Source organism: Electrophorus electricus, chromosome 3 (genome assembly GCF_041902795.1).
Source record: "Electrophorus electricus isolate QZ-2024a chromosome 3, ASM4190279v1, whole genome shotgun sequence".
In the NCBI taxonomy this organism is placed as follows: Eukaryota; Metazoa; Chordata; class Actinopteri; order Gymnotiformes; family Gymnotidae; genus Electrophorus; species Electrophorus electricus.
Window position 1 is genome coordinate 30,417,604 of NC_137499.1, and position 27,239 is coordinate 30,444,842.

The following is a 27,239-nucleotide window of genomic DNA, read 5'->3' on the forward strand; positions in this document are numbered from 1 at the left end:
TTTGTTTCCTTGCACATAACTGCTTATCACATTAAAACTACAAATTTAGAGTGACATTAATATGCTGATTCACTTAGAGACAGTTCTATTATCCTTTAGCCATTAACATCAGATTTCAAACAGGCTCTTATATAGTGTATTAACAAAGCAAATTCATGTCATGCAGGGTTGTATGAAAAGGCCACATACATGTATCACAGTGGAAGTCTTAGGATGAATATACTTCCTGTTTAGAATGGGAGTGTGCAGAAGAATCAAAAGGAATATAATCAATTGTTTATGGAACCAGTATTGGTAGATCTGTATGAGAATTACTGCCCTATACATCTCTAGAGCTTTGTGCAAACAGGACCAGCAATGCAAAATGTTTAATCTGAATATAAATACGAAACCTGAAGAAGATAACATTGAGAAACTTGCTAGCACTCAGCGTGGTTTCCCTGCAGATAGTATAATTAGTACACTGTGAGTCTTGCCTTATGCTAGTATGTATACAGTTTGAGTTGCTCTTCTATGTCTTCCTCAGTCACCTCGCCAAATGTTTCATGGTTATCCCTCAGAAGCTTGAATATGGCAGATAGTTGCTCCCGTTGAACCCTGTAAAAAAAAAAAAACAACAAAAAACTGACCAACAATAAAATTCCCAAGTTTGTATATTCAGATATCAAGATTAGTCAAAACCCTGTTTCACTAGCTCATGACTAGTGTATATGTGTTACCACAATAATATCTAACCATTATTTCAATAATGGTCTTAAGCATTAGTTTTTGCTGTTTCTGTAACTTTTTAACTATAGATTTTATACTGATATATTTTACAGCTGGTAAGTTTAATAAGTACTTAATATCACACAATACAAACTACATGCACACACACATAAATATTTTTAGCTGTCTGGTCTGGAATGTAGTTGCAATGGCTCACTGACTTGACATGGAACACAAGGGCAGTTTTTCCCTTCTGATTTTTATTGATTAAATATGACAAAAACCAGTAAAACCCAACATATGCCACTATATGTAATGACAGAGTTCGTGAACAGTATAGATGATTGAATTATTTTTAAAAGAATACTTCATCCAAACTTGTGAATATTGCTAATAATACCTTCATGGTAACTGGTCACAATGAAATTATTCCTTTAATGTACATGAATAAATTATTCCTTTAATGTACATACTCCTCCTTGCTATTTTATAATTTCTGAAAGAGACAGAGCAACCAGTCAGATGATTATATTTTAATTTTAATAAATCTTAAATACTAGAGTTGAACACACCAGTTTCACCTAAAAACTAAAAACATATACACAATAATTTTACATTTCTCCCTTCCTGACTCAAAAATATAATATACTGCATATTAAAATACAGCATATATGCTATTTTTGAACATAACATACAGCAATAAATTCCTTTTTCCTACAGGGAGAGTTTTCTTCAGAACAGAGCTTCCCAAGTTCACAGTTGTGTGGACAAGAGTTTACAGTCACACTAAATTCAGACTGCAGGGAGAGATGAGGAATGTCTTTGTTGTGTCCTTTTGAGAGGGTTTTCAGTATCTTGTCGCTCTTAGTTGGTTTTAGTGAACATCTCCACTAAATATAAAAATAGAAACATAAATAAAAACTTGGCAAATTAGAGAAAATTTGCCAAAATTTGCCAAATTCACAGGAAAAAGCACAAAATATACTGGTTCTAAAAAGAAAAGACTAAAGAGAAGGACAGCAAGATTTATTTAAAAATGGGTGATGAGACAGTTGAGAAAAGATGTGGCCTTCTTCACAGAGTTCAAATTTTCCTTCAAACAGAACAGTTTCAGGCAACAAAATGTGCTGGGGACCAGATGAAGTTCATCCCAGTCTGATTACTCAGATGATCTGAAATAAAGAAGGAACATTTAGTCCAATAATGCTTTACTTTAGCCAATAGGAAATTTTAAAAAGATAACAGTTTTTAGGAAAAATGGGTTAGGATTGCACAGACACACACACACACAACTGTATAAAAATGATTAACCAGCCTAATAATCTCTTTCTTGTATCTTTTCCAAATCATATATTGTCATATTAGCAATATATGCAGAGAAATCAGTTTAGTTATCTGATCATTTCAGAAATAAATCAGAGAAATGTCAGTATTAAATCAGTTTATTAATCAATTACAATCAACCATAGATAAAAAAGCTCACTCACCAGGGACAGTTTGGCAATTCTGCTCACTAGCAGTCAGCAGAAGAGTGTTAGTCACGCAGATAGTTGACTTAGTTGAGCTTAGGCTGAACACGAGTCACAGTCAAGTGGAAGTAATTAGAGCCATTGCAAGCATTCAGGAGAGAGACACACACCATCACCCACAACAACTTAAACTCAATGTTAGTCCTACTGCCCATCCACCTACTAGTTCGTTTTCAGATTTTGATGGCTAGGAATATGGCTGCAACATAAGTATATAAAGGCAAAATTCAGGCTTTGGCATGCAGATATCATGGTACATATAAAACACATTTTGTCATGTTGCAGTTTATTGTTTTTAAATATACCAAAACCTTTGAAATGTGCTAAAGCCATTGCTGTATCTTGCCCAGAAGAAAGGGAGAGTATGTGGATGAGACACACATGCAGATTAGAGGATAAAAGCAGCTGCAGACATGCTTATGCAAAGTACATACAAGGACTAAATTACATGCAGAAAACCTTTTTTTCTAAACTCTGTAAGAAAGGGTTGGCCATCCACTTTGACTTCTTTTATACTTAACAAAGCTCTAAATGCTACCATAACAATAGAATCAAATCTACTATCTAGTTTCACAGTGGGAAATAATAACTATATTGTCAAAATTAGTGCATAAACATATTAATCCTCTAACTCTAATAATATATTAAATATACCAATTTGTGCTCTTAGTTTAAAACCTATTTTGTGAGCCATTAATTACTCACTTTTCTTTTAAACACCACTATAGAGAGGAACTGTGTATTTTATCCATAATGTAAGTCTCTAGACATAAATTAAATAAAACATTAATAAAAGAGTGTGGTCCACCATCAGAACCGTACTTCATGCCATTGCCTGTCACAACCAGCAGGGGGCGCACTAGTTATATGATTTAAGGCAATATGGGTTAGGCTGAAAATAGAAACTCTGCTACTGCCTCTTTAGGTAAGACTCATACAAGTTTCATGTGAGCTGTATCTAAAGAAGTCTATGTATATGAGGAGTCCAGTGCACAGATTGCTGTTGTATGTTTCCCCAAAATCAAAGCTGCATTTTATCTACACTCCTGGTTCTACATGACAGAGTATAAATTTCTCTACGTATATTCAATAACCTGTGTATGTGTTTGGTGGCAGGGGGCGGGGGTTAGACTAACCACCCTAGCTCAATTCACTGTTTCTTAATGTGTCTTCAGATAGGCCCATGGCCTGCAGAGCTGCTTTGGCCTGCGCTCTGGGAAAGTTGAATTTGACATGGATGCCATATGCACGACACTACTGCGAAGTCATCAGTGCTTCAGCAGAGCTACCGCATGTCACCTGGGCAACACCAAAGACAAAGTGACACAAAACCACCCTTACCCTTGCTCACCCCATTGATTAAACCAGCACAGAAGGAATGATTAATGTTAACACATATGCTAGGATACAGAGAGTAATGAGTCAGTGGCCTTTACCAAACCCAACAGGAGGCTCTAGGGCCGGTGCATCATAACATTTTATTTTGGGATGATGGGTGGTGGTTGGGGGGTGGTAAGGCTAGGAGAGACGTCAGAGTTCAAGGGTCGGGGGTCATTTTAAAATGAACTTTGCCTTACCAGTGGGACCAGTCAAATAGACATGCTGTCAGATGTTTAAAGAGAGGTAAAATCACTCGTGAACTCTATTCTGCAAAGATAAAGTATGGGAGGAAAACACACGATACTTAGTATATCTACATAGCTAGGTACATGTGCATGAATATACAAAGGAGTTGGGAATTTTGTTGCATTTTACAAATTACATCACCGGTGGGGAAACTTCAATTTGATCAAAGGGGAAAAATGAAAAAGAAACTGATTTGCATACATGAAGGATCCATTATACTTGATCTACGATAAGCATAAGGTTTCACAGATCATTTTTTAAATGAATAACAATAGATTAATGACAAAATCCCCCTTTAAAACAAATTCTTAAATTACCAACTTAGAACTTTGTACTGAAGCTTTTTTCTCTCCATGCCTCCCTCTGAGTGTTGGGATCTCAGTAAGCTAACATCTCTATACTCACAGGGAGCTTTGGAGTTAATTTAGGGCCCTGGTTCACATCGAAACCTTCCAGTCAGCATCCACTCAAGATGTCCACTCCACATCAAGCAGAAAAAATGAAGGGGCTGCTGTAGCTTGTAGAAGCATAACCCTGCATAACTTCATCTCTGTGCCATTATCTACGCACCCTAATCCCACCCACTTCCTGACCCTGTGGAAAATGTCACGATGGCAAGTCACATGGGCCCTGGGTCCCCCGTGAATGCCCTTGGCCGATATGAGCCCGTGCAAGAAGCACACCGTTGCTGATAGGAGTTGAGCAAAGTTATATAAGCCTCCTACATCTTTATGCAATCCACAGAGCTGAATGTATATCACGGAGGAAGGAGGGAGTGGAAGGTGTATTCCTTCAGATGGCCCTTTCATTAATGGCCTGCCCATGACAGACTACTACGAAGAGCCGAACAAAGCTCAGAAGGAGCAACAGTACCTGTGCCAGCACACAAACACTGCAGTGGAAGTGTTCACAATAAATGAGGTGAGCACAAAGAGACTAAAAAGCTAAACCCAGGAAAAGGTAGCCTTTTAAAGAATCACAGTGTCGGAATCTCTATTTGTATATTTAAACATGGAATTACCATGGTGATTTCACTGTTTAGAAGAACCCAGGCACAAAATCCCTATAGTGCCTGAATGGTTGGGAAATGATACCTGGTATGCCCATTTAGCAGGAAGCAGGAATACAGCAAAGCACTCTTCACATGTTTCCATAATGAACATGTACACATGACTTTTGACATACAAGTTGAGAAGAGTGAAGAGATTATTTTTTGGTTTTTTGCTTTGTTTTGTTTTGTTTTTTTAGCTGTTTCATACTGGCCAGTAAGAGGCAGTGGTACAGACCTCTGTTCCTCCTGCAGCTCTTCCTTGCTCAACCTCTTCTCAAATTTAGTGGTCCTTTTCTTGCCATATTTGAAACTAGGAGCCTCCCCTTCAGCTTCCACTGGGGGAGCTGCTGTCTCTGAGACAGACAGGACAAGAGACACAGAGAAGATGAGAGACAAGTACAATTCACAATATTTTCTAAATTTATGAATAAATCACAAATGTTTTGTCCTAATTTGCTTTAAAATGCTGAAAGAAGAGTGGTATTGTTCCCACTTGTTCACGATTGTATAGAAAGCTTATTGGTTTAGTGATTTAGAATAATTTTACTTTCAGCGTTATCAGCAGCAAATTATTGGCACTTTTCTTTTCTGACAGAAACCCCGAAACATTACTCATTCCTAATCTCTCATACGTAACTTTACATTATCCTTCATTCTAGGTTATTTAATACACCCAATGGCATCCAACAAGAGATGACATCTTAGTTATATGCTTGGAGCAAATATACTGTTTGCCAAACAAAGAAGTTGCTCTACTCAATCCCAGTTATATTGGCGCTCTAGAGCCCAGCCGGTGGACACAAGGCTTGTGTTTGTGTGTGTGTGTGTATGTGTGTGTGTGCGCTTGTGTTAGGGGTGGGGGTCAGCATGTGTGTTGATATTGTTACTGTGAGCACTCCCACCCCTGCTCTCCAAACCCTTGCTGTAATTTAATACAATACAGGCTATGGTGTGAGAAGCCAGAGAGCAGTGAACAAACTGAAAAGAGCTATATAAGAGCCGAAATGGTGCCAGGCTTAAATGGCAACAGGAAGAAGGGTTTTTTAGACTGCAGCGAGTTTCATCCGATTTCCACTGATCTGGTTTTAAATACACACCAAAAGCTTGTGGACTATACACTAGAATCTATATATAAAGATGAGAAGATTGACTGAATTTATAAGCAATCCTGCATTCTTCAAACATGAAATGGATCAATGTGTTTTAGGTCAATAACAGCAAGGTCATTTTATGAAATCACTATAGACAAACAATGTCATTCATTCACTGTATAAAGAAAGTGATAAATATGAAATGTCACTATACCACTATGCACTGTAACCTCTGGAACCGGTGTGAGCTCCGGTGAGACCTCTAAAGTAGGCTCTGGGACTGCTTCTGAAATCTGCTCAGCACTGGGTTCTAAAATCGGCTCGGAGGTGTCTTCTGAAACCTGCTCGGAGATGTCTTCTGAAACCTGCTCAGTGATGGCTTCTAAGACTTGCTCTGGGATGGATTCTGAAATTGTTTCAGAGGAAGTCTCTGAAACTGGTTCAGGAGCAAGTTCTAAAGTCAGCCCAGAAGCATGTTCAGAATCTACTTCAGTGGCAAGTTCTTGGACTGGCTCATGTTCGAGTTCTGAGACTGGGGGTTCTGAAACCTGCACAGGCACTGATTCAAAAATTAGTTCTGGAATTGTGTCTACTGGCATTCGTTCAGGTACTGGCTTTGATGATGGCACTTCTAGAGGCTCAAGCACAGGCTCGGAAGTGAACACGTCCACTGGGTCGGGAGCACGAATGACCTCCTTGTCAGAGGCTACTTCAAACACTGCTGCAGCCTGCAGAAATCACAGCAAAGAAAGAAATGACACTTATTGGCAAATTATACATGTGATACCTTATTGTAAGATTAAGGAATACTAGAACTGCCCCCTTTTGAATTTCATTGAATTTCATTACTTTTGACTTAAATGGGGCCATTCATTCAGAAATCCAGGTAATCTAAGAGGTTCTTGCAGCTGTATACCGTACATCACATGTTTACAATGCATTATAAAATAATCAGTAGATTTAAGAGAAAGACCCTGCTTAAGCGATATGACAAACCAGTTCTTGTATGCGTTTACACTGGAATTATGAAGCTCTAACAACACTGCATTGTTTCATGAAGGCTACATCACCAGTTTTATTTCTAAATGATGAGCTACATTATTAAATACATTATGGAACTTCACTGCTGCTGATCTTAATGAATGACATCGTTCCATACTAATCTTAATTATGTCAAATAAAAAAAAAAACAGATAAAAAAACCCCCATATCTGCAACTCATTCATACATTTTGAGAAGAATTATGCTAAAGGTAGTTAGTTTAGTTATTTAGTTATTCAGTTTGTTGCACTTTGTCAAACCTTGATATTGGATCTTGATCACAAGCTAATAGCAAATCACATTTTTAATATCAAGCTTGAGAATTTGATAAGACTTGGGATGGTTATTTCAAAATGCATTCCATTTTATACAAGTGAGGACTAAATTTAAATATTAAAGTATTTAATGCTAAAGTCTAAAGTAATATGATACCTCACTGACATATAATTTATTTTATTTATCGTTCCATTGATAAAGTATTTCTATTTGATAAGTTTTCCTTTTAGCCAATTTGACATTCTTCATTTGTTTACATTTTTGCATGTTTGAAGCCAATTTGCTGTTTTCTTTCATTTAAAATATTTCTCAAATAATTTCACATAGTGTCACCCTCCCCCGCAAGACTTGTCTGATTTCAACGTTAATTATTCAACTCTAATGAAGCACTGCTGACAGCATCGATCCCTGAGCGACCACACAGTATCTGGCCCTTTATTCTTGTTTTCACAGTTCTGTTCATATGACAGCTGTCATCTGCAGTATGCTCTTGTTCCTTACATAAGCAGTCCTCTTCACTGCACACCTGTATGTGACACCAACAAAAAACCTTCAGCCTCCTCAGTTTGAACGGTTTTTCCCCTGCCACTGACAACTCAGAGCTAATAGGTAAAGCCACATGCTACTGACCTCACTCCACTCAGAGGCATGCAGAGGCCAGGAGGAATACTTCACTCAAAATGACCATATACAACAAATAGAGCCAATAACAGTAGGGCTAGTTAGGATTAGGCAAGTAAAGTCATGCTAACTGGTGCCTTCTGGCTATTTTCATTGTTCAGCTGAAACATATCTTGAAGTCAAAGGCCTGAAAGCTGTAGTAGAGCCTGTGTCGGCCATGGCATTAAAGTGTCTGGCATCTTTTTTTCATATGGCCCCAAGAACTAGGATCTGGAACCAATGTGTTAAATATAGAGGTTACTGGAGACTATATATAAAAAGACAAGGGTGGTTTTATACTGATTTTAGAGCTGCCAATTTCTCAAGGAACTGCATGATTTAAAAATATTTGTCATCCAACATCTGCTTACAAAGCGATAGTGAGGAAATTGCATTGTGTCTCACAAAGCCACTCAAATTGTTCCTTTTCTTTTCCACATCCCTTCTAATATCCAAATCCTTTACCACTGAATGTGTACTTACCATAATCACCAGACAGTAGATTCTATGTAGGATCAAATATAAGAGGAATGGTAATAAACCAAAAACCCTGTCCTGACACTCCTGCATTCCTTATTTACATGTGGAAACCTTTACTAAGCAAGAGCATCAGACTCAAACATGAATCCTACTGTTGTGACAAATTGGAGAGACAACTCCTAACCAGCCATTTTTGGGCCATTTTTCATGAATCAGATGCCTAGTGACAACTGGCTAGTTCACTAAGTGAATGATTTGTGAATATGTTATAACACCACATTGGAGGGCACTATTAACTGTTTAGATTGATAAAGTTCACCAGCATGTTTATGGTATTAGAAAACCCATGGACATTTCAGAGATATAGCACTACTCCTAATCTACTGAAGGAAAACCGTGAGAAAGTAGGCTGAATCATTTGACCTAGAATAGGCTTTCCTTGTCTCATTCACTTGTGCAGCACTTTTTCTACTGAATACATTCTACACAGTGACTTCACTGCTGGTTTACGTCTCAAAGAACAGTCATTGTGTTCTGTGCAGTGTGTAGGCACCATGTACTGTCAGGGTCTGCCTACTGAGATGACGTACACTGGAGATGTCACCAACAGTGCAACAGTGGCTAGAAAGCAAACAGTAGTCTGGGCAAAAATGTAGCGTGTGTGCGTGTGTGTGTGTGTGTGTGTGTGTGTATTAATTTCACTATATCAAATTTCTCTCATATCAGATTTTAACAACTGTACTCAGTTACTCTAAAGTCAAGGTCTTTATGCTTTAAATATATCAATTTAAACTACTGCACTGGTTTTAGTTTTTAAAGAATACATCAGGATCAAATTTAACATTTTCACTCAACTTCTCTTAGCTGTGACAATATACAGAAACTTGGCAGAGTTCAGTCAGACTCTAATGAAAACTCCATACAGGCTGTTCACTTGATGGCATATACCTGGAGTTTGAATATGTTTGCCTACATTTTAGTTCTTTTAATCAAAGAGAATATAATTGATATAGGAGACAGTTTGTCTTCTGTTTGTGAGCATAAGCAAAGTGGACATCATTCAAAATTGATCAAATTCTCCAATTATTCTATTGAGGGATAGAATAATTGGAGAATTTGATCAATTTTGAATGATGTCCACTTTGCTTATGCTCTGTCATGAGAAGCACTCTTACTCCTGTGAAGAAGATTTCATCTGGACACAGTGTGCAGGCCTATCCTGGCTGCCAAATAATGCTTTCAGTGCTGGTATGTGAAAGATAGCCCATTACAAATGACCAGTACACATCCTATCCCCATATCCCCCAAAACACTAAACATCACTGTTAATCATTGACCATTTTGTGATATTTAGCTACCAGTCACAAAGTACCTCAAAAAATGGAAGTAACAGAGTTTGGCCAAGAGAGAGAAATTCCATGAGGAGAATGTCAGAGGAACACTGAACCAATCAGTAGGACGCAGTACAGATTCCACGGCTGGCAGCCAGTAAATGAGGAACACAGATCTGAGGAATGGGCTTGAGGATTTTCCCTTTACAGACCTTTCAGAATGTGCAACCAGCACTCAAGCCTTAAAATAATCCAGACATTTTGGCTAGTACCCCTAATAGGACCTGTGGACAACATGAAACATATGTCCAAAGCACATATTCATGTGTGTACACTTTAATACTGCATAGGAAAATGAAAATATACCAGACAAATGGGCTTGTGTTCTTTTGCTGTTAATTCTTTGACCTGCATCTCTGGAAAGTGTTCACTATAGCTGCTCTAAAGCTGGTGTTCATCTCTTCATCATGCTCACACATTGCCTTGTAAGGAAGCCGCAGCTCCAGAACAAAGCAAAGTGGAAGAGGTAGGCTTGCAGAAGGGTGGGAGAAAGAGCTGGAACAGCAGCTGAGTGGTGCAGATGGAATGCACTTAGGATCAAACTGTTTGGACTGCAGAAATTTCAAACATGAAGCCAGAGTTTCTTGGCCAAAATTATGATCCAGGGATATATTTGAACCCTATTCAAACAACAGACAGTTCCTACTCATAGCCATGGGTTTGGTGTTTTTTGGACAATGTTCATAGACAAATCTTTAAAAGGCTGAATTTGCAATTAGGTTTTGCAAGCCCTTATATATCTGAACAAAGACCAGAAAATAGATTTATTTTAGTGTCTTTGGGAAGTACATGGTATTCCTTTATATGGCACTGCCCAGCACAACATCACAGTGCATAGTACAGGATTATTTTAGAATTGGCAACAGCTTCCAGCAATCGCAAAATCTTCTTGCAGTAATAATCTGAGGTGTGGTTATGAAAGTACAGTTTATCTAAAAAATGTGTTTGTTCTGCCTGTTTTGATCAGCCTGTACAGTTTTGCTTCTTCCCTTTTCAAATTCATATTTATTAGTCACCAGGCAAAGTACAAAATCAAACAAAATTCAAGCCAGTGGTCCAGAATGATGATGAGGAAAGCGGAACATAGAAACTTAAGAGTGCCTTACGGGAGGGTGTGGCTTGCTGTCATGTTCAAAGATCATGGACCCAGTATATTTGGGAAAGGACTGAGGCAAAAAATGTGCTTCATTTCACAAGTCTGATGGGTGACAAATGTCTCTTACAGAGCGAATCTTTATCCCACTTTGTCTTAAGACAAAATAATCCATATAAAGTACCACCCATGAACTGCAGAGGACACAGTCTTGATGATAATTGTTTGCACTAAAGGGTTCTCCCATTTGTAAGTACATGCTCTTTTGAATCCTTATAACAACCTTGTTTAGCAGTTACAAACTCCTGGAGGTCATCATCACAGATGACCTCAAATGGACACTGCACCACTTCCAAAGCTAAGAAGGCCAATGGAGAGTAATGTCACTGGTAAGTTGCTAAGCACAGGACTGCAAATGATTAAAAAGAGTGGTGAAGTCTCCTTGATAATCACAGACACGCAATTTCATTTCTGGAGAGCCATGGAGAATGCTGGCTCAGCAAGACACCACACATGCTGAATACCAATCACCGATGTTTGTTTGTATGCAATGCATCTTGTTAGTCCTGTTGTGTAGTCAGCCTTACTGTACTGTATTGTTGCTGTGCTATATTGTTGAAGTCTGTAGGAAACAACGTGCAAGTAAGAATTTCATTGCATTTGTGTAAGACCTTTGATTTACAACTGAGTACAGACAGTTGTGTGTACAAAGACAGTGCTTTGACTCATTCACACCTGTTAGAAATTATGCATTTGCTGACCGTTACAGACAGCTGTAGGCACATGCTGCACTTTTTCTGTAGTGAGAGCAACTGATCCACTGTCATAGTTCACAGCTGTTACACTCCCTGAGTCTTAGCCTCTTAGAGTGTTGATGGTGCTAGGAATTGTCCCTATTGCATAGCATACCATACCATATATATATTCATTACTTTCAATATGGTCAGTAACATTCTCATTTCACAACTATTGGCCTTACTGGTACTGTGCTATATGGGTTCAGATCACATTTAACAGATCATCAACAGATAGGCATAATTTGTATCCGTTGGGATGCACATATCTAACACTGCTCTTGTTACTCAGGGTGTTGCATAAGGCTCTGTTCTTGGCCATCTGTTCTTTTTAACATCCTGACTATTGGAAACATTATGCATCATCATGGCCTCAAATTTCATTGCAATTTACATTTACTAGCGCGCTTTACAATTTCAATCAGCATTTTTACCCACTACACTATACTAACCACATGCTGAAGACATTCAAATCTATCTTAATACCAGTCTGACAGAATCATTTCCACATTCCACACTGATTTCCTGTATTTGGTTTACCTTCCAAACTCCTGATGGAGGCTTTGAAGAACAAATGAAGACATGATGTGTTAACATTTTAACAGCCCCCTTTTCCTCTTTTATGCCATTTTGCATGTGGAGGCAAAAATAATTTTGCCGTAGGTGAGCAATTAAACAGAAAGTTAAGCGTCTGAGTATTATTCAAGCCTGCCTTATGGCTAAGCAGGCCACTAAAAGATTTCCCTTTTCCAAGCAGACCTGCCAGAATGTTCAGCTCAGCTCAGCTCAACAGATGACCTCAACGCACGCACGCACGCACGCACGCACGCACGCACCTAGATATACCTAATAACAGTGCAGGTGACATAATCAAGAAGTTCTCGGTCTCAATCCAGATGCTCCTGTTTGCTATATTAAAATAATAAATGAACGAACAGGCTGTAATTAGGCTACGTAATACAAAACACCACCACCAAAAAACCGAACTGTATTTATATTCAGCTATTATCTCACATGGTGACTGTCATAGATACACAAAGTTTACTAGTGAACAGATTAATCATAAACTGGAGGTAAATAGTGATGCGGTGTACTTTGGTGCGCCTTTGCTGCGAGAAGCAAAGGGGTGTGTCGCAAAGTCACAGGCGCGCTGGCAGATCTTTTGTTATGTGTGACCCGTTCTGTAAAGATGACACTGCAGCAGCAAACACGCGCATGAGTTGAAAAGTATGAAACTTTAAACACATTAGCCTTTTGCGAATTGTAGCGCAGTTTTTAAGTGTTTTTGTGGGACACGACATTTTCATCAAACTTTATTTGACATTTAAAATAGTGTACATTCGTTGCCATTGCTCCATTACCTGCATGTGTGCTTCTTGTACTGGGCAATCTTCATCTTCAGCCAGTGCGGGTTCATCTGCGAGCCCCATTTCCTCTATAGCAACAGGGTCTTCTTTTTTAACTTCTGTAACAACTATTTTCTCCTTGACTGGTGCCGATGTGTCTGCCTCCGCTTTGGGCTGGTAGTACTCAGCTGCCTCTTCTGGTTTTGTCTCTTGCTGGTTCGGTTCAGGTTTATTTGATACAGATTTCCTAGCTAAAAACGCCGATGCGATGATAATGGCAATAATTGTAAAGAAAAGAGCCGACAAAATAACAGGGGCGTCTATGGCCATTACTGCTGAATTGTGCTAAAGCCTTGTAATAAACAAAACGAATAAGTAAACGCTAAGCAAAAAGAGTCGTTTTGTTTCTGGACATGTACGTCTCTGTTGCTTCGTTAAAGAAGACGCCCATGAAGTGCAGATTAGTGTTTGGATCCGCCCAGTTGAGCATCGCGCCAGTGCGGTGTTACAATCTGGAAACCTGGGAGTAAAGGAGCCAAGTCAAATCTCACGACCCAGCGTAACTTCTTACGAACCACGTCTGAGGGAGGTTATATTTAAACGACGCATTGGAGCTTTATCATGGATGTTTCTATGCACAAACTCACCAACTGAAACTTTACAAAAATGAGCAACAATTTAATATTTTCTAAAGTAAATGGGCTAATAAGTAATTCGGTTATTTTGTGTTCGATTGCATAGGTTGCAAATAGGCCTATAGCCAAACCATATTTATGTAGTTTTCAAGTTGCTGACCCTATCAAATCACATAATCACGTGTCACTTGAATTAATCAGTACACACTGATCACATTTGCTTTTTTGTTTCTACCCATTTCATGAGTGCCACAATGATTTTTCTAATCTAATCTGATGACATGAAGACTGAGGTTTGACTAAGGAGGTCCAAAGTGGAAGCCAAAGCTTACACGTCCTGGCTGATTTTGTGCTTTGTTCTTGGAAGATTCCCAGTTTAGATAATGTGAATTGTGCCATGATAGCGTTTATTATTTGCAGGGAACTGTGCCTCTAAGAGGCTTTAACACTTTGCTGCTGTTGTTCTGGTAGTTATAAGGGTACGGGTTAGTTTTGTTCGTTTGTTTTATACGATACAAAGCCTGGAACAAATCAAATGTATTTAAACCAGAACAGATCAAAAATGTTTAAACATCTAACTTGGAATTCTACAGAGCAATTACTTGCTCACACATCACTGTAACTGCCTAGCATCACAAATGTATTTATCACCCCTCTCCCAAACATCTTATGCTTACCACCACAAACAACAAAACCAGTCAGATTCAGTGCAAAAAATTAGCAAAACAAAGCATACAGATATATGTTGCACTGTAATGTAAACTTTAGCCAAAAGAGGACCACACCAATACATAGAAAGCTTTATTAAATCAATATCAGATTGTTTGCTTTGATCCAAGCAACAACAAGGTGTCTTTTGTTTCTTTTTTCCACACCTAAAGCCCAGTGGAGCAAAAGCAATGAATGTGAGAGCCCAGGGACTGAAACAAACGTGCCGAGAAAAAATGGTGAGAGCCCCAATTATCACACCTCACTGTAAAAACAGCAGCACGTATGAGATGATGTACTTGCCCATAAGACTGAACTGAAATACACTGAAATCTGTACTCAAAATATATCTGAAATCTGTACTCCAAATGCATTTGAAAACATAACCATGAACATATTACAATGACTCCTTAATTAACAGTCACAAATTGCAACATTAGAAACCGGGGCAGTTTTGCCGGTAAGCAGCCTTACTGTTAGAGCAACAACAGAACCATTAGGGACAAATAGGCACTTTTTTAGGAGAGACACTAATCCACATAAAGTTACAAACATTTACAGCTGGATATCATGTCTCACTCAGAACAAATGTAACTAGTCTTCAAAGCACAAGAACCAATTGCTTCCAATTCTGTAACACCCCCAATGTGCAATACAACACATCTGATGAACCAGCTGATGACTGCTCTTGAGTCTGAAAACAATAGTAAGGAAACTGTGAAAATACTTTTCCTTTATGGTTACTTTGTTGTGTGTTTGCCCTTTTAGAATTTAATTTCTATGATTTAATTATATTAAACAATAGACAAAATTGATCCAATTCTAACATGAAACAAATTTGACCAACCTGTAATCACTGACAAGGAATTAGAAGACTACCCATATTGTTCTATTACAGATGTTCAAAGAATCGTGTTTGCCTTTTTTCCCCTTTTTCATGTACTTAATATTTCAATTATAATGGGAGAATTTTGGACTCCTAGCTCCTAGAACCCAAACAATATGCACTGCTGCCACCTAGTGTTAAATGTCTTCTTTACCAAAACAAACAGAAAGACCAGATTTGGTCTGCATGCTTATTTAAACACTGCTGTCCAAATATAGCCTAGTTTGCAAGTCTAGCCTACCCTAGCCTATCCACTTCTTGATGTTGAATAAGTGGGAGGGTTAATTCAAGGTTGTGATCTAAATATTAATAGTATTCTTGAGGCCATATTTAATACTGCATAAATTAATTGGCACTGTCCCTATAAAGAACCACTATTTTGCCAAAAGGTATTACTTTTCCAAGACTTCAAGAGAATGGATTAAGTACTCGCATAAATGAAACCATCACATGTGAATTATATCCAACCAGTGGATTAGTAGATTTAACTCAGGAATGCATTTGGCATGGACAAATTATTTTGCAAGCTAAAAGTGATTTCTAGAACTTCAGTCTAATGTTGAAATTAATTCCCACATGGATTTAGAATTCCTTATTCATTTACACTCACATTTATGTGGACTGTTTTATATAGGCAAAACACTATTCATGTCTTATATTATATTAATCATCAAAGATCTGCCTGTATAAAAAGCTAGTTAGGGTCCATGTGTATGACGCACCCCTAGAATATTGATTAGCAGTAAAAAACTACTTTCATATGAAATGATTCATACAGCAGAAACAAAGATCTGATGTGGATAGAACAACAAAAACAATCAGCTGGGGGGTGGGGGGGGGTAGAAGCTTTCTTGTGCAGAGATAAAGGCAGCAGCATCACACATCAAAAAGCCCCCACCATTTATTAAGTGGACAAAGCGGAGTGTGGAGGATGAACACGTAATCACTGGCAGCTAGTCCATAATCACTACAGTCTGTTCAGGTCAATGCCACACAATAAGTCAAGAGTCTGTCAGTGGATGCCAACACACACACAAAGACACACACACACACACACACACACACACACACACACACACACACACACACACACACACACACACATTCTTCTTCCCTTCAACTCATTCACACTACAGCCAACCCTGCCCCAGCAAAGACTAACTTGGATATTCCATCCTTCTTTTGTCTCATGTATGACTAAAAAGCACATTAGTGACAGAAATTCAGACATCGCACCAGAGTTGACATTGCTAAGTGGCCAGGCTTCAACAGCAGACTTCTACTAGCCAGAGGGACACCAGGAGAAGAGAGGAGGCAAAAGACAGAGAGAGAGAGAGAGAGAGAGAGAGAGAGAGAGAGAGAGAGAGAGAGAGAGAAAGAAAGAGAGATATGTCTTGGGAGACTCCGCCACCTGCAGCCCCTCCGGTAGCACTCCAAGGAGCAGGATGTCACCGTGAGGAGCTACGCTCTTTGCTCACACAGTCATCTTGGCTGGTGATGTCACCATTTCCCATCATCCCACAGGTTCTCCGCTTCTTCCTGCGGTGGGCCATGGCATCGCCCTCAGAGCCTGTTCCTGCCTACAAAGAAGATAAACACAGTCAGTATTTCACAACTCACACACACAGACACGCACGTGTGCACACATTACGTATACAATCAATGTTGTGAGTATGGTGTGTGATCTTCTGAGCATAGGCCCTCATTGTCTAAGTTCACATTAAAAAAAAAACATTTGAAACACAAAGTTTATGCCATAAATTACATTCTAACTCATTAGAATAACCCACTATAAACTTACATTATAAAGGTTCAGTGGCCAAGTACAAATCAACTCTGTACAGCACAATATGGAACACCCTTGTCTAATTTATTGCCAGAGGTCACAAACAGCACATTAAGTATAAGAGAATGATTTATACAGAAACTTGAATGTAAGGCAGAAAATAGTAAAACATGCAAAATAGTAATCCACACTGCTGATTACCCCTCTGCTTGATGTCTAAAATTATTGTACAGTACTGTCTGGTTTCACCATCTGCTGCTGCGAAATGCATCGCTGTGTCACAGAGAAACATTATTTTGTTCCTCACTCAATACACAATACTCTTCATTTCGACTATGAAAACATCCAGAATTTCTAAGATTGCATGTACATAGAGTATAAAATGCAAATGAAACAAAAGGTATGGAAGACACTTTTCATAATTAAACTTTACATGGAGTGTGGAAAGACTACTATACTTTTAATGTGTGTGAACTGTATGGGTGATGTATGTGTCTGTGAACAATTGAACAGATTCAAGTGAACGACAGTGTGTGCATGTATTTGTGTGGCCAGGAGGGGCAGGATGTACCTCTGAGTCCGATTCAGAGGAACTAGAGGAAGAGGAGGAGGAAGAGTCGCTGGAGCTGTCCGAAGCAATGCCCGTGGACTCCTGTAGGTCTACTTTATCTGCCAGAGCAGCTAAATCAGGCCTCTCCTGCTTGAGAATTCTAGAGGCAATAAGCAATGAATGCAAGAAGCAAATTAAACATCAATATATTGAGGCCACAAAGCTTTGCAACAATGTTTTAGGAACATACTTGCAGAACCCTTCATTCATTCATTCAATCATTCATTCATGGCATTTAGCTGACATTTTTTATCCAAAACGACTTACAATTATGACTGAATACACTTTGAGCAATTAAGGGCTAAAGGCCTTGCTCAGGGGCCAAACAGTGGTGGTGGTGTGGCTTGAATGGGTAATCTTCTGATTACTAGTCAAGAACCTTAACCACTCAGCTACCCCTACCCCTGAGAACCCTTTTCACCTGTACCACTTTCGGGAAAGCTTTGGTCGGCCACGGACCGTCTTGTGCCAAACGATGGGGAAGTTGGTGCTACTGGCGAAGTTCTGAGTGACTGCAATGGTGGTGTCCAAGTTGAGGACGACATGCCACCAGCCACCTGAGGGACAGGAGACACATGTTGCCATGACATGAAATCCCACAAGCTCCATCCATGAAGTTTACACAATGTCAGGGTTCTAGTACAGACATATCCTGAGTGTTGCCCACCACACTTTCTGGCATTACTTTGCCATGTTCCCTGTACATCTACTGGGCTACCCCTTTAAGCAATGCATTCTGAGTATAGCTGCCTCCAACAACTGTAAATCTAATAAAGACACTATATACTTAATCGTGCCAGAGTAGCAGAACAGAGTTGCAACATGATAAAATATGGACAAAAAATTTCAGTAACACACCAGGAACAAAGACTGTCTCGCCGGGGCGCTGCAGGATCTCCAGAGGCCTGAACTCAGCTGGCCAGGTGGTTTGCTGTGTGCGCGGGTAGATCACGCTGAACCAGGTGATGGCCTCGTCCTGCTGGTTGCCACCCTCCTCTCGGGTCACCTTGATGAGCTCACGTGGCGTGTGGGTGGGGAAGAGGCACCAGCGCTTGTACCCCTGAACCAGGGCATTCCACGCACTCGTGCCCAGTGGGTCGATGTGAATTCCTGTGCCAGAGCGAGCAGGCCCCATCACAAACCACCTGATGAAGGAGGCATGGGTACTTCATAACTAAAATACTCTTTCAGCAGTACAAGGGAAGTCAACAATGACACTTCAACTCTCCCACTGGTCAGTGTATAGCTATTCGTGGCACAGGCCAAACTATTTGTATACAGTGTGGTACAATACAAATGCTACAGGAGAGGTCTAAGCAACATTAAAACAATTTTGTGCAAAGTCAGCTAAATTGGTGCCCAGGGTGCAAGAACTTCAGACTCTGTGTACCGGGTAATACCACCTACTTTCTTACTGAGTGTATGACAGAACACGCACATTTGGTTACCATCCTGTATATTAAACACTCCTGAACAGCTGACTAAGCACACTGGCCCATGTATTACCTGTATGGCGGCCGGCGCTTCTCCCCGGCAAACTGAAAGAGATCGTCCCTGAAGAAGATGGGCACCTGATAGTCCTCGAGGAGTTTGCGGCGTTTGGCATGCTCGCCGTAGCTGCTGTCAAAGATATAGAGTGGGCTGTCGTCCTGAGTGGCCTCCATGTACTCAACGTAATACTTCATCTTCATCTTCACTGAATAGCCATCATTGTCCTCACCGCACTTGAACTTCTGGTTGCGGTACTTGCGCTTTAGGCGCTCTAGGGTCCATTTCTCCCGTGCCGGCCATGACTCCTGGCAGTTGAGCAGGACGACAGGTTTATAGGGCTTCTCAAAGCGTTGGACAAAGTCTTCGGGGCTCAGATGCAGGGTGTCTACTCTCTCTACATTGTCCTGAGGCAAAAGGAGAAAATTCCTGTTGTGGGAGAGTGACAACTGGGAGGGTGTGAATGTATAGAGGACTGAAACCTGGACCAGTCCTGATGCCCCAGTTTAGGTTTTTTTTTTTTTTTTTTTTTAATAAATACTTACTTTACATATTCATCTATCTGCCATGAAGGTGTTTCAAGGTCTTCTTTTATTATATATAAGCTTATTTGACTATTTCCTTGACTTGACAGCTAATTATAGACTGAGAGAGTTATACTATACATTCAAATTGCCTTACTGAAGTTTGATCCATGTGACTGCCATGTGATCCAATCACATTCTTTGCATGCACTACAAGTTTTCCTTTGAATGTAGTACAATGTATGTAAATTTACATATTAATTCAGTAAATGTTATTCTTTTGACTTATTTGAGAGTCACAAGCACAAAGGTGGAACTGGAAGCAGTGATGATTTGGTTACCCCAGGCCCTGTCTAGACTGCTTCAGTTTGGAATGCTCAGAGTACTTTTAGCAGCTGACCAAAGCAGAGCCCAACAGGCCTTCTCTAATGAACAAATCTCCCACTAATCACGAAGCAAAAGAATGTGTGACATACATAAAGAGCACTAAGAAAACATCACAATAACATTGCTGCTGTTATTATTATCATCATTATTATCAATCTTGACAATTAGTTTTGTCAGTTGTACAGGTAATCCAGACACCACCAATACAGACAAATCAGGCCGAAAAAACTGTAAATAATTTGAATTATCATTATATTTAGACAACCAATTACTACATGTTGTACCTAGATAACTAGGTTAAGTCAGCTAAATCGAGAGTGCAGAACTGATGAGAATCTGGCGCAACCAAAGACACGAGACACCAGCTACCTCGTCATGGTGTACGTGCAGTAACCAACGTATCCTAGCTACAATACAGCTATCGTTACTGGCAACTGGAACATGCTCCGACCGATAATGTCTTGTATGGGTAATTCTGTGCTGGCATCTTGTCAGTACCATTACACAAGACGTGGAAAACTGTCAAGAGGTTTTGACATTATTAAAAACACTATGGGAGAAGACGCTAGCTTGAAGCTCCTCTTCCATCTCCCTAACATGAGCTAGCCAACCAGCTAACCTAGCTAGCTGTCAGTGCTGTGAGTTAGCAGATAGCCAAGTAGCTACCCAACATTCATTACCTTCACTGTCCGGAGCGAAAGATCGAACGTCTCGCTGTAGTTATGTTTTGTCCAGTCAACTGAATCCTTTAATTCAGGTCTGGCACTCCGTTTCGCTTCTTTGATTCGTTTCTTACTTTTGTGGTTCATTCCCTCACGGTGTTTACGCTGTTTCAAGTTGAGTCTGCAGTAAAAGTGGTTAGCCGAGTAGGCTAGCTTCGTGAAAGTGGCGCTACTAGTAGCTCTAAATTTAGCTAGCCATCAAGCACGGTACAAAGCATCAGTAATTTGTTAGCTAGCAAGGCAATAGCTATTCAGGTTTCTGTGTAGTTCTTTATTAAGTCTTTATTAATTCGGATTAATAAAGACAAAACCCCCAAAATGTGTTTATTTCAGTAACAGTATAGAATGGAAACTACTCAAAATGAACTTAAGACAACCAGGCGACAAGCTCACCAACTCCAACATGTGTACAACCTAATATTAATTATTTTAGGTCCCGCCTTACGCGCAATATAAGGACAGCTATTTGCTATCATTTCAGAGTCTTTCCAACCGCAAATTTTAATTGGCTGCGATAAATACTTTTTGCCGCCAGTCAAATTGTCATCCAATAGAAAAGCAACAAAGAAGCAGACCGCCTAAAAACCCATATCTGATTGGCTGCATGGTTTTAACGCACTATCAACACGTATTTCTTTCCTTCCCACTGTTTGCAGTCAGGACGTTGGGTTTTTTTTTAAAATTATGCATTTGTACTAATTTATTTTTAGGTTATGCTACATAGTGAAACAGAAACACATATTGCAACATCATAAACATGAGCAAATCCGTCAATCCATGTTTTGTACGGAAACCGTTCACATTTAAGAACCACGATGGCACGCAAACACTGATAGTGTCCATACCAGAGGTATTGAAAGGCACGCATTACATGAAACTACTTTAGTTGACAAAGATATATTTTGTTACCAGTAATGTATTTTGCGTGTGTAATCCAGGTTCTTGATCCGCAATATGGAATGTACGTGTGGCCTTGTGCGGTGGTTTTGGCACAATACGTATGGACTACAAGAGAGAACCTACAGAAGAAGACTGTACTGGAGGTGAAGCGTTTTGATTACAGTTTGACTAAATTCGTTGTGACTCATGCATTCGCAATGAATCATATCTAAAAATACATATTTTAACCACTATAACAGCTAGGTGCTGGGGTGAGTTTACCAGGCATAGTGGCAGCAAAGTGTGGATCTCAAGTGATTCTGTCAGACAGTGCTGAACTTCCTCTCTGCCTAAGAAACTGCAAGCGCTCCTGCGAAGTTAATAATCTACCGAGTGTACCTGTGGTAGGCCTTACCTGGGGTGAAGTATCACCCGAGTTAATTTCTCTGCCAGCTCTAGATGTTATCCTGGGATCAGATGTTTTCTACGAGCCTCAAGGTGATTTTTTTCATCATTTAGTTGCTTCCTGCATAGTCTACCTTCACGAACTACTCGGAACGGTCAAAAATATGAGCATTTATTCTGCTTTTTACAGATTTTGAAGATGTCCTTGTGACGGTGTCCTTTCTATTAAAACGAAACCCTAATGGTCAGTTCTGGACCACTTATCAGGAGCGGAGGTAACAGTCCCCTCATTTCTTAGGTGTATGGAGAGATAATGAAGAAACATACAGATGAATGTCTGAGTACCAGCTACCTCATCCTGAAAATCTATTACTCTCAGCAATGTGCAACCACCTAATCAAGAAATTAATGGTCTTGTTAACACATCCATTGACGTTTCATACCATTTCAGCACTGACTGGTCTATAGAGGCTTTGCTGCACAAGTGGGACCTGCAGTGTACCAATATTCCACTGGACACATTTCATGCAAACAAAAGCCACTTAGCAGGATCAACTCTACCTGGGAATCACACTATACAAATGATGATTGTAACCAGGGGGTAAGGCTTGATGCTGTTGATGTATGTGACTACAAGCCTTGGTTGAAATAGCAGGCACTTGTAAAGTATATTTATTAAAGTATTTCATACTCTGGAAATTGTTAAAGTATTTACGTATTTTGTCATCTGCATATTACCACTAAAGAGCAAGGCTGTATTAAAATATTTATTAAAATAAAAGTTCAGACAAGGATTGTTTGATACAGAAATAGAAAATGCACCAACAAGTTTATTGATGATTCAGAAATTAAAAAAAAACCAAAACTTTTGTTATATCCAATAGCATTATATAATTCATAGAACAGCAAAAGAAAGTAGATTTGCAGACAATCATAAACCACCAAGCAGTTATTTGCAGGTGCTGTTTTATCAGCCACACCAAAGCAATCTGGAAACAGCCAACTGGAAACAGCCAAGCACTCAGCACTGCAACACTGGATCTTAACAGCTAACCAGCAATACTCAACTGCTTTACAACTGCGCCTAGTGCACAAAAAATACACAAGACAGAAGGTTAGAACCAAGTTGTAAACTGAATGAAAACCAATAATACAAAGATGTAACATCAGACCTGCAATTTATTCTCATCAAAAAGTGAAAATTCTTCCCAAATATTTTTCAGAATTGGTGTAGATTAAACAGTTTACTTCAGAAATAAATTAAAACAAGAAAAATCAAAGGGATTCTTTACCGGAAAAAAAACCCCAAAAATCACAAATGAGGTACAAATGAGACCTCAGCACTACCTTAAAAGGGTTTACCTTAGAAATCAATACAAAAGTGGTGCTCATCCTAGTCAATAAACCAAAAGACATCAGGACATGAAAAATTAACCACCTTATTCAAGCTACTAAGAAATTTGTGAAATGGCTAAAATGGTTGAACAATGAAAACACCTTTCATCCGTAGTGCGCAAGGAGTATTTCAGGCTTCCAGGCAAGATCTTCAGAGGTGTCTCACAGATGCATATATCTGGAGGAAAGCAAGAAAGTGGTCATAGGAGTGTCAAAGATGAATGTAAAATGTAAAATAGGGAGGTTAAGTGACTCAGTAGTATTCTGGGGGTCTTGAAAGAAAATGTGATTAGATCACATAGTGCGCATAAAAAAGTAGCCCAGTTCATAAAAGTAATTCCAATAACACAGAACAAGATTGCTTTCAACATTTCATAAAAAGGTTTACATTTTCTGGTTTGACTTAAAAATCTACCAAAGCATACAAAATGTGTGTTGTCCAATAAAGTATTCATATACAGATCAACCCAATACAGGGCAGATAACTTGTATTACAGCTAAACTAATAAACTCAATATGACATACCTACAATAAAAATGCAGAATTTTTGAAATGCACTCTATTCATTGTTAACTATTGTCTTAGTTACTAGCCATACCTGCTGAAAATAGGAATGTTTTTAGACACTATGCGCGGTTATGTGTCTCAAAGGAACTTGATGGGGCCAAAACAAACAAAGGAGACAACCTGTAGTTACCCACTGATGCTCAAAAGGAGAGCTGTACATAATGACATTTTGGCAGTCCAGCGTCTCACAGACATACCTTTAAACCACCCCAACACCAATCTGCTCCATAGCAACCCCAACAGCGGCAGGCAGCGGGATCACACAGACCTAACTGCTCAAACTTCCCCTCACACTCGTCTTTTACAGCAGACAGCACTCAGCAGCTTGGAGAATTCCACAGTTTTGATGAACAGTGAGTTCAGTACCATTACACAGCAGTGTCATACATACATACATATATGAGCTCCTCAACATGTCAAACATTTATAAAACATGCCTGTTGAAAACCCTGTTCTGCAACCCTAACAGTCATAAAATAAAAAGGCTTGTACACAATTCAGATCTAATAAGCCTAGTAAAATAGATTCATTGTTCTCGAACGTTAATATACCATTGATGTACTTTTAACGGTGGTGCCATTAGGCCTGCCTTCTGCCCTATGAATACACACTGATGGGTAGCAGAATCTAAAAAATGGATTCAGCAAACAAATAAGCATGCATCATTGTTAGTCTACCGGAACAGTACTTTAAATAGTTTTGTGTTTTCTTACCATAATTCCTTAGGACCCGGTTCCGTCCTCTCCAGTGGACTTAGGTTGACTTTTGGATCGCGACCTTGACTTGGAGTCTTTGTTGGATGCAGGTGTATGGCTTCTGGAGTGTGACTTTGATTTGGATTGGGATCTGGACCTTGATCGAGACCTAGATCTGGATGGTGACTTAGATTTGCTCCTGCGAGGTGTACGTGACTTTGAATGGGATCGGGAACGAGAATAGGAACGGGACCTCGACCTGCTGTTGCGAGAGCGGCTCCGAGATTGTGAGCGGCTTCTGCTTCTTGATCGTTTGCGTCTTCGTTGCCTTGGACTGGAAGGGAAAAAAGTGAATTATCTGAACAAACAAGACTACTGGCACCAGAATGGACAAAAATTTGTACTCATTTCATATTTATGAATATATCAAAGTGCCTAACATCAGTTACAGTACAGTCCAACATAATGGTGCTGAAGTGATTATATTTTATACAGGAACACATTGTAAGATTATTCCTTTATTTGTAGCAATATAAAATTCAGTAAACATCAGACATGCACATTTGTATTTCTATAACAAAAGCGAAGCCATATTTCTTAATTTTAAAAAATGCAGGTACTTCATGTGTAAAAGCTTTATATTATCGACTTCATTTTAAGTAACTTGTAGCTAGATGATTCCACGTGCTTCGATGACGATTCCACGATTCAATGGTCACATATTATTGCATACAACGTCGACCTCTACTGGCTAGGAGCGCTTCAGTTGTAACTAAGGAACTTCCAAATTTTTTAAAATTTGGTTAATGCGGTTGTTATGGCTGAATGTTAGTATGAAACTAAATACTTGTTAGTGCTGCGGGCTTTGGATTGTTCCCACAAATAGATTGTTTTTAAAATGCTTCGTTTTTGTAATGCATTTTCATTCAATATATTTGTGTTCTCACTTAATGCAGTCAAACGCAGACTGAAGACCCATCTATCTGTGGAATATTTAAATGACCACTGATCCTGCTCTTATGTTGACTAGCAAACTCTAGTACTTATTGTACAGTATTGTTTATTGTACTTCTTGTTGTCCGTTATAGAGCTTGTGTGTTTTGCACTTAGGCATCAGCATTGATACCCATTGAACTAGAATTTTGTTGAGATACAGGTATCTTGGACTCCAACCTACTGTACTGGCTAGGAGATATTCTATGAGTGAAAGACAAAGCACACTTGTAAGTAGCTCTGAATAAGAGTGTCTACCAAATGCCGTAAATGTTATGTTCTCTACTTTTGTTTGTTTCGTAAATACTGTTATCTGGCTCTCCGGACAACCGTAGTAAGATAACAGTGGCGTTGGCTATATGCCACCGAGTTGCTGCATACCCAAGATAGGTTACTTGACCTCGCTATCCAGTATTTGGTTAAATAGGAAACCAATTGCTTATAGGTTAACTAACTTATAGCTACAACGTTTCCGTTGGAAATTGCTAAATCAAAAAGACAATACATTACTTGTGATTTAACTATCAAATGTAGTTAATGACGTTTCAGTATCAGATGCGATCGTTTAAACTCCAGCTATGGTATCTTAACGAAACCCTTATTCCTCATAATTTCATCAGTTTAACTACATAATTATCTTGCCTGCCAAAAATGGTTTTATTGAACACTACCCGATCACCAGATGTCACTGAGGTGCGATGTTTCGATTGTTTCTAGCTAAAGATTTGATCATTTTTCGAATTAATACCTCCAGTTTCAATTCATCGAAGGAAACATTTATGGTAAGTTATATATGCTTACATTCTACAGTAAGTTACCGCAACCTGAGCTAAATCTGTTCTTACCTATGGCTGCGACGACCATATCCTCCGTACCTTCTTGGCGGGCCCCCGCCGTAGTAAGAATCTGGTGGTCTTCCGTAACGGGCCATCTGAACTCTCAGTTCCCGTCCGTCTAAAATTGCTCCATCCATCGCATCCATCGCATCTTCGGCATCCCGCTTGTCATGGAATCGGACAAAAGCGAAACCTCTGCTCTCTTTAGTGTAACGATCTCGGGGAATATACACATCCCCAACTCTACCATACTTCTCAAACACTCGGCGCAGAGTTTCTGGTGATGTTCGATACGTCAAGTTGTCCACTTTTAACGAAGTCATGCCCTCTATATCGGGCGGTGGCCTACCGTAACTCATTTTCCAAACGCTGCTGAGAATCACGTTGGTATTTGACGTTACTATCTTTTACAGGCCTATTTCAAACTAACGAGCAAGCTAAGCTAACTCTCACAGCGACATTACCCACACACACAGGACGCATGCGCACAACGCTCATCTCGCGCGTCCTACCTACATTTTTTTCCTTTTAATGATAATGGTTGGAGGACAAAAGAAAGTCACTACATTGACTTCACTAACAAAATTATATGTTCAGTAGTTACCAAATAAATAAATAAACACATTACGATTAAATA

At 39.4% G+C, this 27,239-nt stretch overlaps 4 protein-coding genes across 11 annotated transcripts; 1 reads left to right on the forward strand and 3 right to left on the reverse strand.

Annotated features, from left to right (window-relative positions):
- Window positions 1-947: 947 nt before the first annotated feature.
- si:ch73-366l1.5 (FILIA-N KH-like domain-containing protein) lies at window positions 948-14,363 on the reverse strand. Its single transcript, XM_081711029.1, has 5 exons — window positions 13,102-14,363; window positions 6,220-6,733; window positions 5,150-5,267; window positions 2,196-2,278; window positions 948-1,880 (listed from the first exon to the last, which is right to left on the reverse strand). The coding sequence occupies exons 1-5, from the start codon at window positions 13,414-13,416 to the stop codon at window positions 1,819-1,821; spliced, it is 1,092 nt and encodes a 363-aa protein (XP_081567155.1). The 5' UTR covers window positions 13,417-14,363; the 3' UTR covers window positions 948-1,818.
- Window positions 14,364-14,509: 146 nt separating this feature from the next.
- jmjd6 (jumonji domain containing 6, arginine demethylase and lysine hydroxylase) lies at window positions 14,510-21,220 on the reverse strand. Its single transcript, XM_027009082.3, has 6 exons — window positions 20,791-21,220; window positions 19,218-19,606; window positions 18,570-18,856; window positions 18,133-18,268; window positions 17,673-17,811; window positions 14,510-16,895 (listed from the first exon to the last, which is right to left on the reverse strand). The coding sequence occupies exons 1-6, from the start codon at window positions 20,917-20,919 to the stop codon at window positions 16,764-16,766; spliced, it is 1,212 nt and encodes a 403-aa protein (XP_026864883.2). The 5' UTR covers window positions 20,920-21,220; the 3' UTR covers window positions 14,510-16,763.
- Window positions 21,221-21,409: 189 nt separating this feature from the next.
- mettl23 (methyltransferase 23, arginine) lies at window positions 21,410-22,815 on the forward strand. Its single transcript, XM_027009084.3, has 5 exons — window positions 21,410-21,682; window positions 21,771-21,875; window positions 21,972-22,209; window positions 22,307-22,391; window positions 22,568-22,815. The coding sequence occupies exons 1-5, from the start codon at window positions 21,590-21,592 to the stop codon at window positions 22,719-22,721; spliced, it is 675 nt and encodes a 224-aa protein (XP_026864885.1). The 5' UTR covers window positions 21,410-21,589; the 3' UTR covers window positions 22,722-22,815.
- A 113-nt stretch (window positions 22,816-22,928) lies between these two features.
- On the reverse strand, window positions 22,929-27,102 carry srsf2b (serine and arginine rich splicing factor 2b). Of its 8 annotated transcripts, none has more exons than XR_004776618.2 (4): window positions 26,612-27,102; window positions 24,792-25,107; window positions 23,614-23,689; window positions 22,929-23,200 (listed from the first exon to the last, which is right to left on the reverse strand). XR_004776618.2 is itself a non-coding variant. In XM_035530993.2 (3 exons), the coding sequence occupies exons 1-2, from the start codon at window positions 26,959-26,961 to the stop codon at window positions 24,801-24,803; spliced, it is 657 nt and encodes a 218-aa protein (XP_035386886.1). In that variant the 5' UTR covers window positions 26,962-27,102; the 3' UTR covers window positions 22,929-23,689; window positions 24,792-24,800. The 8 variants fall into 8 exon arrangements, 3 of the variants coding, with proteins under 3 accessions (XP_035386886.1, XP_035386921.1, XP_081567156.1); XR_004776616.2 differs by adding an exon at window positions 24,276-24,402 and having other exon boundaries at window positions 22,929-23,689; XR_014122747.1 differs by having other exon boundaries at window positions 24,276-25,107.
- Window positions 27,103-27,239: the final 137 nt, after the last annotated feature.